The 12622-nt window shown below is 41.2% G+C and overlaps 1 protein-coding gene across 1 annotated transcript in view; it reads left to right on the top strand.

Annotated features, from left to right (window-relative positions):
* LOC137029721 (uncharacterized) overlaps positions 1-9385 on the top strand; it is a 29828-nt gene extending 20443 nt beyond the window's left edge. The window contains exons 6-8 of the mRNA XM_067399385.1: positions 5148-5444; positions 8201-8802; positions 9026-9385. Coding sequence (XP_067255486.1) covers positions 5148-5444; positions 8201-8802; positions 9026-9385 — 1259 coding nt within the window. The remainder of the gene's footprint in view (positions 1-5147; positions 5445-8200; positions 8803-9025) is intronic.
* Positions 9386-12622: the final 3237 nt, after the last annotated feature.

Here is a 12622-nt window from a genome sequence, read left to right as displayed (position 1 = left end):
GTTCTGCAACAAATATTTATTTTCCGAGTTTCTAAACTATTTTAAGTCATAAAGTGAGCCGGAAATATTAAAATTTAGCATATGGCTTCAGCAGGCAGGTATGCTATGTAACGATTGCACTGATTGATGGTGCAGCCCATATTTCTTCCAATGCAAGTCTGTGGTGAAACATGGTTTCGGGTTTTGGTTTTCGGTTGGGGCAGAAATGAGTCTGCTGTTGGAAACTTTTTCCTCGTCGAAGCATAGACCAGGAGACTTTGGGATCTCTTGAAGCAGAAGTTACTCTTTATTGAGAAACACGCTGTGCATCGCTGTGGTCATCCAAAATCTGACTAAGGCAGTGACTTGGTAGTTCATATACATTCAAGGGGGAGGGATACATAGAGTAGAGGTGTGGACAATCTAAACAAAGGATGCAAATGCAGTAAGGAATCAGATCATTTCCCAGCCATGATCTAATCAACATAAATGTGTCATTCAAATGCATAGGTGCTAATCCAATCAGTCTGACAGTATCACCTATACCTTTACATTATCATAGAGACAAAAGCACCGCTGTATCTTGAGCTTGTCATGCCAAATGGTCAGGATGTAGGATCCGCAGATCTTAAACAGATTCTTAAATTTGTAATCCCACAGTTCCCCCTTTGAGAGTTCTAATAACTCTCACATAATACAAATTAAAACCTTCTTAAATCCCTTCTATAACATATGTTTGTTAACATAAGTTCCATCTTCCAGTCATGCAACTTGTAACAGTTACAGGCACATACATCTTATTCTGTGTCTCGTCCAACATTTACATAAGTGTTGTTCTTTAACTTGAGTATACTGTTGACACACATATACAACGCAGGGTGGTAACATGTTGTATTAACTACATGATGACACAGAAAAAACATGTAGCATAAGCGTGGAAGTCCTAAAAGTCCATGGCGCCTGAATAGCTGTGGAGTCTGTTCCCTGTAGAGTCCATTTCCATATTTGTCCCAAGATGATTCTTTGTCGTTGTGCAACTCCGAGTTGCTCTGATGACTCTGTCATCATGAAGGTTGTTCATGGATATCTGAGGTGGTGCTTTACACCAGGTGCTGCTTATGAGACGTCATGGCATATACACATACCTGCACACAAGAAAACAAAGAGACAGCAGACCAGCAGTATTCATGCATAGACTTTAGTATGTTAGACCTCTGATGATTGTATAGTTTTTCTGTCTAACTCTTATCATAATAAACTTCTAGTGATCGTATAGTGGTTTTGTTCTTCTTTTTCTTAACCTAGTCTTCATCAATTTGACACCTATAGACCAGTAAGGTGGGGATAAACTGAGAGAGGGGAAACCTATGAGGAAGTCTTCACCACAGGGTTGGCCCCCGAGGCCTTATGCACTTCGGTTGTTCCCTGGGCTCCTCACAGGTCTGTGTGTCCTATTCTCTCCCTGTATTTAATTTCCAAATATAAGGAGCTACATCACCATCTTCCATTGAAACATCAGTCATAGTAGACATCATAACCCAAAGAGGATGAATAAGTGAATGGTGTGTGCTGTAGCATAACATTTAAGGCTGTGAGTGTACTTAACCAGTGTCCCCCAAACAGTGGAAGTGACAGTCAACTTTCTTTTGTTCAGAATGAGTCTTTCAGCTTTCTTGTAAATTACTGGGGAAATTAAGCACTCACAGCCCAAATGGTTAGCATGTCAGCAAGCTGTTGCTCCAAGAGTTTGGAGAAGAGGGGAGGGGCAGTTTCAATGTAGCAAGTAGACTGAGTAGGAGCTGAGTAAAGCTGTTCATTTCTTTAAATGTCTTTTTGTTTTTCCTACACTCTTTCATCCAATGTCCAGGTTTACCACAGTAATGACAACTGCCTTCTCTCTTAGGACATTTACGTTTCTGTCGATTCTCTGTGTTGACCTTAAAGGATGCTGCTGCAATCTTTACTCTTGTCTTGACATCTGAGTCTCTTTCCCAAATAGCTAATCTATCCAAGTTGTTTTGCAGGGTTCCATTGGACCATGTGAGGTCTAAGAAAGGCAATGCATTTCTGTATTCTGATGAAAGGCCATCAAACCACATGCGGACCAGTGGTCCATTATCCTCTAACACCTTCTCTGGAGTGTCAGCTATTCCACTGTATGCTGCCGCTGACTGACAAAATCTTTCAGTGTACTCACTTACAGTTTCATCCTCCTCCTGTACACAACTAGTGATCTTTGAACAGTCTACCTTTGGTCCAACAAGGTTCTGTAACACTCTCAGAACTCCTTCTCTCAATTCGCCTTTGCTGGAATGCTGAAACTCAGAATTATTTACAGCACTTTCAAAATCATTGAATTCTGACTCTTTCAGGATTTGTGACATTAGCTGTGTGACGTCAGCTAGGGATATATCATAGAGCTTCATTTTTCTGGACAACTCTGTCCTAAACTCAGAAAAGTTTCTATGCACTGATGGCAAATTCTCAGCAATTCTTTCTATGTCTTCAGGACCTATAGCGGTACTGACTGCTTGTAACTGCAGTATGGGGGTTACAGATGTAACTGTGTCAACCCCTTTTGCCCTACTCTGAGCCTTTTGTCTCGCTCCACACACTTCAACTGCATTTACATCTTTATCCATGAATGCTATTGCCCTCTAGTCTACAGAAAGACTGTATGTCAGGATAGCTTTCATCTGACTGTTGGTCTTTTGAGTCACGTTTGGTTGAGGCTTTGTTAAGGCCCAACTTCTGAGTGAGATGAGACACTCGAGTGTGCAACTGTTCTGCTCTTCTAACTTAGTAATACGTTGGATTTGTTCTTGTGCAATGGATAGAGTAAATTCTCTGTGGCAGCAGATAATGCCCTTCATATTTTTCTTCCAAATACAAGCACCAAGTACCTTTTTGCATTCTTCAATAGACCAAACTTTTTCTGGATGAATCCCAAATTTCTTTGTCAAATCCAATCTGACTGACTCAGTCACTATTGAGTCCATGTGCTTTCCTAACAATGATTTGAACTTATCTGTCCATAAAGGAATAGCTAGTCCACCTTTCTCAGTTGTTGGAAAAAGTCTAGCGTTCTTTCTCAACATTGTGTAATGTCTTTCTGGCACAACAATACACTACAACACTTCCCTGACAGAGCAGAGGTTAACCTAGTTAATACACATCGTAATGTATTCAACCTTCTCTGACGAGCAGAGTTGAAACAACTTGCTACCACACTTTAACAGTTATAACCTTCCCTGAATTAACAGAGGATGAACCTTCTTCTCTAGCAAAGTAGAGGATGGCTATTCTGTTAACACCCCACCTTCCCTGATTAAACAGAGGATAAACAACCTTCCCTTATAAAGCAGAGGATAAAACTTCCCTAACTTTACAGAAGATAAACCAATATTAGCACATGATGCCACTCTTCCCTGCCTGAACAGAGGTTACCAATATTAGCATTTAATGCTAATCGTCCCTGCCTGAACAGAGGATAAACTAAAAACAGCAGAGGATAAACTAAAAGAACATTTTTAGAGGATAACTTAGTTAACCAAACCCTACAGCTGTCTGTTAACTCTTCTCTGACGGTGCAGAGGATAACAACTTTGTACTGGTCTTAATGGTTCTTTTGGATAGAGTATCACTCACCAACCCTTGGGTATACAGGAAAATTCAGCCTGGATCATCTTTTGGATCAGATCTTTGTTGTGCTTGAAGTTTCAATCTGGATTGAGGTGAGAAGCTCTATCCGGGTCACGGCAACAAAACTGTTGGAAACTTTTTTCCTCGTCGAAGCATAGACCAGGAGACTTTGGGATCTCTTGAAGCAGAAGTTACTCTTTATTGAGAAACACGCTGTGCGTCGCTGTGGTCATCCAAAATCTGACTAAGGCAGTGACTTGGTAGTTCATATACATTCAAGGGGGAGGGATACATAGAGTAGAGGTGTGGACAATCTAAACAAAGGATGCAAATGCAGTAAGGAATCAGATCATTCCTTACATTTCCCAGCCATGATCTAATCAGCATAAATGTGTCATTCAAATGCATAGGTGCTAATCCAATCAGTCTGACAGTATCACCCATACCTTTACATTATCATAGAGACAAAAGCACCGCTGTATCTTGAGCTTGTCATGCCAAATGGTCAGGATGTAGGATCCACAGATCTTAAACAGATTCTTAAATTTGTAATCCCACACTGCCCTACTTGTTTTTACATTACTTTACACAAACTTAGAATATATTAGACTATATGTAATATATTATATATGAATATTATTATATTCAGTGATTCTCATACTTTACTTAGTTATATTTAGTGCCAGTTAATCAAGAAGTGACCATTTTCGACAAGCTTTTTATTTCAAAAACATTTGGCATTAATTTACTTCCATATAATGATCCTTATTTTGTTAAAACAATTAACATTTTTGCATATTCTGAAAGGGGTATGTAAACTTTTGAGCTCAACTGTTTGTCAGTTACTTGTGTCGTAACAGTTTCTACATTTACATTTATTCATTTGGCAGATGCTTTTATCCAAAGCGACTTACAAGTGAGGGATACAACAAGCGAGTCGTCATGACGAGGCACAAGAAGTGCTCACAATACTCACAAAGTTTTAGGCAGTGCTCAGAGTATCATAACCTACAATAGAGAGGGATTAGAGGAAGTGAAAGGATAGGAATAAGAAGGTTTTATTTATATTTTTTCTAAGATGAGGTTAAGTGCTCACGAAAGAGATGAGTTTTCAGCTGTCTTTTGAATATTGCCAGGGATTCTGCATTCTGGATGAAGGCAGGAAGATCATTTCACCAGCAAGGAACAGTGAACGAGAATGTCCTGGAGAGTGATTTTCTATAAATCGATTATCTTGCCTGAACATGCCATAAACAATATAGATAACGTCCAGAGTAACAATTAATTAACACACAGATATCCTAAAACAAATCCTGTCCACTGACACTCTGTTATGCTGCAAATCAGGTGATTCCTGAAGTATCAGATACATTATTGTAAAATGGATTTGGCTACTTATATTTTCCTGTGGTTTGAGTGACAGACGTGGAGCAAATGATCGGTGTTGATTTTCTGATTTCTGATGTTGTTTTAGTTTTCTGGTTCTAATTTCTGATCGCTATTTCTCTGTTTCTGTGCTGCTGCAGAACAAGTGAATAAATCAGTGCTGAAAGGATGTTCTGTCACTCTGAAGTGTAATACTAAAATACAGGAGGATGATGAAATACAGTGGAAGTTTGAAGAGAAACTCATAGTTAAAATGACTGGAGAGAACCGTGAGAAACCTCAATGGACTGATGAATTCAGAGACCAAATGAAGCTGAACCCTCAGACTGGATCTCTCATCATTCAACAAACCAGACCTGAACACTCTGGATTATATAAGCGAGTGATCAAGACCAGAGATTATTCAACATTCAGACTCTTCGATCTTATCGTCTGTGGTGAGTAACACAAAGTCTTTCAGTGAAACAGCAGCAGTGTATATGACAGACCTTGTGTCAAAATATGATTATAAAAGTGTTCCAGTTGTGTTATATTAAAGACCCCCTGTGGTGAAAATCAAGTTTTTAATGTTGTTTATATGTCTAGGCAGTGCTTTTAATATGCTTTAAGACGAACCATGTGTAAATTCATAAGTCAGCACCATTGCTGAGTATTTTATGTTTGAAACTGCAGTGAACCAAAAACCTGCGGTTTGAAATTGGTGGTGTTTGTGACGTCACAGACTACTTTGTAACCAATCACAACAACGTGCCGGCACAGCTTTAGCACTATAGCCCCATACACACAGCCAGCGACTTTTCGCTGCATGTCGCTGGTCTCCTACTGTGAGTCGCTTGTGGGCGTTCCTAGTGCTGTTGCTCTAATGTCATTGGTAGACTGCACGTCTGATCATATCTATAGAAAATGCAATCACAAATGATATATAAAACTAAGAAATCATTCTCATTTGATTAGAGATTAGGTTTATAAGAATTAAAGATAACATTCTGCTTTTGTAGTGTTGTGACTGCAGAGCTCAGTGCATTAAATCATTAACTAGATTAACGATTGGTCCATCAACAAATTAAAATCACTCATACTGTCAAAAAATACTAAAACGTCATTCGAATTTGACAAATAATAAATTTTTCTTGTCTCTAATAATCAACCCAATGCAGGGGAAACTGTAATTGCAGTGGTGCTAAATTGCTCACAGCATCATATAATTAACAACATAAAATGTATGAATCAAATTCACAAGACTGCCAACTGTTTCTTTTCCACGCATCATTTTATTATATCCATGTATTTACAGCCAAATCATATAAAACAGTGAAATCGCTCCAGTACTTTGTCCTGTCTGTCTTGCCAGCACTCGAGACGGTGACTTGAGCTCCACTCCTATTGGTTGTCGCTCGCGAAATTCGCTCCTGATTGGCATAAAGTTGAAATATGGCATAAACTTGTCTCCCGTCGCTTGACACGCCTACATTCTGTCGCCAACGGTCACTGTCGCTCTTGTCGCCGGAAATCTCCAGCGCTCCATTGAAATGAATGGGATCACTGTCGCTTTGTCGCTGCTAGTCGCTGGCGGTGTGAACGGGGCTTAAGATTGCTGTGAAGCAGGAAAATCTCGAGAGAAGCCAGGTTATCCTGGTATATTTTCTGTCGATGTGAAAAATTGTGTAGATGTATTAATATAGTGAGTCTAATACGATGTTATGATGAACTATAAGTCTTTCTCCACTGACGTTCAGAGTTGTTCAAGCGTTTGTAAGGATACTGATTATTAGAAGGCAGCTGTCTAACCCAACATGTTCTCCAATCAATACGACCATATAGGTCGTTTGTCACTTCCCCGAAATACGACCCATAGGAGCGTTTACTAAAGTGGCTCCCGTATCGACAACAAGACACTTTCAGTTTTATTCATGAAATACGACCCTGTGATAAAGTAGACATTTCCCGCTGGACACACACACACACACACACACCTGAATACATACCCCATTCACTCTCCATTTCCCTCTCCTTACCTGCTGTTTCTGCCATCGGCAAAGCGGGTGCACACGCCGGGCCGATGGCTCATGGACATTCCTCCACACCACATTTCCCTTTAGCCCAGTCTCATGTCATCATTTTACACACACATTGTCCGTGTCTTGTGTTTTGTCTTTGTTCGATTGTTTGTTTGTCTGGGTTTAGTCGGTCTTTTGGTGGGTAAACGCTGCATCGGCCAAACAGAGCACACTAAGGGCACCTGATTATGATGTAATGGTTGGTCGCGCCGGCGCAGTGCAACCGGAAGCCGGCTAAACCATTGTCTTGTGTGTGGTGGGGGGGAGATTATGTGTAAAATATGTGTTGAAAGTTTACGTGCTTCTGTGTTATTGAGGATGATGAATATATTTATTTGAATTACCTGTAAGAATTATTGTTTAAGGTTGATTTAATGAGTGTTGTGAAAGATTTAAAATGTCCAATGTATAATACTTACCTCTTAATCAATTAGTCCAAAAGGGGTGGAGTCTGGCATATAAAAAGAGAGGCGAGACTCACATTCAGGGCTTGTTAACCAAGTCGGCAAGAGTGTTATTGTGGAACCCCAAGCAAAACCCCAAAACCATTGTATATTGTGGATACAGTTCCCTTTCAGTCGGTCACTTTGACGTTACGTCAGAGACTGACGAAATGGGGTCTCGCCCGAGAGCCCAATCATCTTCGAGTGTTAACAAAACAAGCCAATGATACGATAAGTATCTTGGTCTGCGGAATTTGCATGCGCAAGCTCCGCCCCACACTGTGGGTATATAAGGAGCAGCGCGAGCAGCCCGCATTCAAGCTTTCGCTTTGGAGCCGAGTGCATCGTGCCTTCACCGGAGTGTTTACAGCGAGTCTCTGCAGTACTGGTGTGACGGCGCATCTCAGAGGATTCCAGTGTTCCTGCCTTGCCTGTTTCCCCTGAGCGCTTCAGTGCTAAAAGAGTGTTTCTAAAAGAGCTTACGGGTTTCCAGGTCGCGTCTTTTTAAAGATGTCGTACCGCCCGTGTGTTTCTGGGTGCGGTCGGTATATGGCGCCTCTTGACGGCCATGATCGCTGTCTCACATGCTTGGGCTTCCAGCACGCTGAAGCGGCGTTCGTGGATGGTTCATGTCCTCATTGTGGGAGCATGACCATCAAGATGCTTAGATCTAGACTCGATTACCTTAAACAGTATCGAGTCCCCTCTGCCACACCCCCGATCTTCGGCTGGTGGCCAGGGTGATCAGGGCACCTTTAACTGCCCGAAACCGTTCTGGTGCTTCCTCTGCCTTCACCTCCCTCGATGGCAGGGCAGCTAGAGTGTATGCTGCGGTACCCCCTGTGGAGCGCTCGGTTGCGATGCAATTGTGTCCTCCGAGCACTTCTACGTGGCGCGGTGATCCCAAGCTCCCGTCCAAGGCCTGTAAGTTCTCATCCACGCTTGTGGCCAAGGCTTACAGAGCTGCGTGTCAGGTCGCTTCCGCCTTGCACACCATGGCCACCTTACAAGTCTATCAGGCTAAGGTGCTCAAGAGCTTGCACGAGGCGGGTGCTGACCAAGCGGCCCTTCAGGAGGCCCGCACGGCCATCGACCTTGCCCTTCGGGCGACTAAGGTTACGGCGCATTCGATTGATCAGGTGATGTCCACCTTGGTGGTCCACCTTTGGCTGAACCTGGCAGATGTGAGGGAGTCGGACCGGACTCAGCTCCTAAACTCCCCTGTCTCTCAGGCCGGCCTTTTCGGTGACGTGGTCGAGGTTGTTGCCTGGCAATTCTCCAGCCTCCCAGAGACAGTCTGAGGCGATTAGCCTCCTGCTATTGTGGATACAGTTTTTCGTCTTTATTTTCTTGTTTTCTTGTTTTGATACTTTTGGGTTTTTGTGTGCACCTGTACATATACTTCACTGTGGACTACCTTGTTTACTGGCACTGTAAATAAAGTACACCCTGCACGGAAGTGCTGTGCGAGTAAGCCATTGTTTTTATTTTATTTTATTTTTTTCCCTTTCCTCACAGACTCCCGTTACTTTTCCCCTCCCCAAAGCAAGAAGTGGTGCTCGCTTCACTACATTTGGTGGCAGCGGTGGGATGGCTATTCGCAAAACAGCGCCAAATGGCAAGAAACCCAGGGCTGGGAAGCGGTCACAGGTGAAGGCAACGATGGAGGATGAGGCCTGGGATTCGGCGGAAACTACAGAGGAGGAGGAAGTGATGGCAGGGCTTCCTGGTACCTCGAGAAAGTCTAGCTCACCACAGACTAAGCCAATCACTCCAGTCGCTGCAGCTGGCGAGGGAATGGTTTCCCTGATGCGTCAGTTGCTAGACGCACAGCAGGAGCTCCGGGGTCTACGCGAGTCCATCTTCCAGTCGACTTAACCTGCTGGGACGTTGTCTGATGGTGAGAGTCCGCGAATGGAGCTTCCAACACCAGCTACACAGAGGATATCCACACAACGCAGAACAGCACATGCAGAACAGACTCCCCAAGTGTTCCTGTGCTCAGAGGGCCGATGCAGCGAGCTGAACCAAAGATGCTGATCTTCCAGCAGGGGGAGGATATTGAGAATTATCTGCAGCGGTTTGAGCTTCTGGCTAGGAGCTGGAGATGGCCTGAGGAGGAATGGAGCTATCATCTGGTTCCTTTACTGACGGGGCAAGCGTTGGAGGCCTACCTGGCGATGGATGAGGAACAGGCAGAGGTGTACGATGATCTGAAGGAGGCGTTGCTGGAAAAATTCAACATCTCACCAGAAACCTACCGGCAAAGGTTCCGATCACCTACTGTTCCAGCTGGAGAATCACCATCTGAGACATACCATTGTCTAAAGAACCTGTATCAGCGATGGGTACGGCCAAGGGAGCACTCCAAGGAGATAGGCAAGGCCATCATCCTTGATAGGAGCGTTTGATTTTAATGCATTGTCCCCTTTTATCTGCGTTATATTTCAGGTTTCGCGTAGCTCAACTGGTAGAGCATTGCAATAACAATATGCAGTCGTGATCATGTGATCCTGGGTTCGATCCCAAGGAACACATCTAACAAATCACTAAGGTTAGGTTTAGAGTTGGGGTAGGTGTAGTCATTAATAAATAATGAGTTTTGCTAAATCGAAGGTGTAAAATATCCACACATTGCATTTAAATGAACATGCATTTTGATTGGTAATGACAGTCATACGACATTTCATGATGACAGATGTAACACGACACTGTCATTATTATTTTACACCCACAAGAGGGCGCATGACTTCAAAACGTAAATATAGGTCGTAATAAGGTGCTTGAAAAACGACTTATAGGGTTGTTTTTTTGGAGGACAGTCTCCTTGTGCATATTCAGTCAGTGAGGAATCACTGAAATTCGTGTCTGAGAGAATATGCTCCATTAATGCAGCGTCAGAGAGCTCCGTCACTTTTACTTTCACTTTTTGTAGTGAATAGTGACTGAGGTTGAGACTTTTTCACCGGCATAACTCTTGCACAAAGTTTGCACATTGCTTCTTGTGTGATATCCATTGGCTCCCCTTCTTGGTTTAAAGCGGGAAGATTTCCAATATTATGACTTATCTAAAAGATTTGATAGATTAGTTTACTCCTCATTGAAAATGATTTAAAGGTGCCATCGAATTGAAAATTGAATTTACCTTGGCATAGTTGAATAAAAAGAGTTCAGTACATGGAAATGATGTACAGTGAGTCTCAAACGCCATATAAATCTCATTTGTTTAAAAGACCTCAGAAGAACAGGCGAATCTCAACGTAACCCATAGAGATTTTTTTGTCCTTCTAAATAATTTAATAAAATAAAACATAGCTAAAACAATATTGCTCTGAGCATGTGACCGTGATTCGTGTACATATGTCAGTCAGTGTGGAATCACACGTCAAGTTCAGAGAGATATTCAGTCCATTATAAATTCTGATTTTGGTGCCTCTGAAATGGAACAAACCATAGATATTAGCCTACCTGATGATTTCAAGTAAATACGATGGAAGTTTTCGCTCATTCGAGGATGTGCATTTGTTTCATGTACTGAGATGGCACGGCGCCTGCAGTATTTCATCTGAATTTTTTTTTAAAATCTGAACTCCAAAAGCAACAAAATTGTCAAACATGTTCACAGAGGAAAACGGCTGCTTGTTCTCTCAAACTGTTTGTTTTACTGAGAAATTGCTTCAGGTGATTTAGTGAGAGAGCAGTCCAAACGAATGCCAGTGGATTCAGAGAGTTTTGCAAAGGCGTTTTACCAATTCATCATTTAAAACACAATTTAAGCGTCAAAAATTAAACTGAATATACGAAGCGAAGCAAGCCTTTTTCTTAAATATCCACAACACAAACAACAAATTGTTTGTCACTATAGCAACAGTAGACTCTCAGAGCTGGCATGAGCGAGTGGAGGCGGGGCTAATTTACATATTCATTAATCCGTGTATATTAAATTAGGCAAGGGTGTAGAGTTACATTCAAGCTATTTTAAGGCATGAAGAAATTGCTTTCACTTTTTAAAATATGTAATTTTGTTGATCAACGATGAGTTTTAAGGGGTAAAATAATTGACTACAGGGGGACTTTAATCATTCAGCAACTTTGACCTTTTCACCATATCACTGCATGCACTGAATGTCTTTACTGTTACTTTTGATCGATTTAATGCATCATTGATGAAAAAAGTATGAATTTCATTAATTTCCTCAACTTTCATTAATTTCAGTAACTTTCTATTCATCAAGGAATCCTGAGAAAAAAGTACACATCTTTTTTTAACATTTATAATTATGTTAATAATAATAATAAATGTTTCTTGATCATCAAATCAGCATATTAGAATGATTTCTGAAGGATCATGTGACACTGAAGACTGAAGTAATGATGCTGAAAATTCAGCTTCAATCACTGGAATAAAATACTTTATAACATATTCAAACAGAAAACTGTTATTTTAAATTGTAATAATATTTCACAATATTACTGTTTTTACTGTATTTTTAATTAAATAAATGCAGCCTTGATGAGCAGTAGAGACTTCTTTTAAAAACATTAAAATTCTTACCATGTCCAAACTTTTGACTGGTAGTGTATATTGTTGCTCAAATCAACACACTGTAATGTCAGGATCAAGACCTTCTAGAGGAATTAATGTACAGAGTTAAATCATTCTTGACTGAAAATGTGTTCAAATGTGTCTCTCATTTTATCAAAGCTGTAAGACTCAAAAAAGATCATGTGGTATTTTTCATGAAGTCAACTGTAAATACAGGCAGTTGCAGATTAATTAATTCTGAATTGAATAATAATGAATTAATGTATTAATGTATTTAGTCAGAGCTGGTTTGTGGTGTTTCAGACAGATGTGGTTCCTCAATGAAGCAGCTTCTCAGACAGTCTTCTTTCAGATGCTGTTGTCTGTTCTGAAACTGTTCTTCACACAGGACTGTGTTGCTTTCTCTGTCTGCAGGATTGTTTGATCAACTTTATCAGTCACAATCCTCCTCATTATTCCTGATCATTATTGAATCTGCAGTACAGTCATTATCTGATCACAAATCAAAACATTCAGAAGCGCTTTCTTCACACAAACACAATTCAAGCACACTCATATTTGCATGTCAT

This window comes from Chanodichthys erythropterus, chromosome 2, assembly GCF_024489055.1.
Source record: "Chanodichthys erythropterus isolate Z2021 chromosome 2, ASM2448905v1, whole genome shotgun sequence".
Lineage (NCBI taxonomy): Eukaryota > Metazoa > Chordata > Actinopteri > Cypriniformes > Xenocyprididae > Chanodichthys > Chanodichthys erythropterus.
Note: the sequence above shows the minus strand (reverse complement) of the source record. Positions and strands in the feature narration are given on the sequence as shown.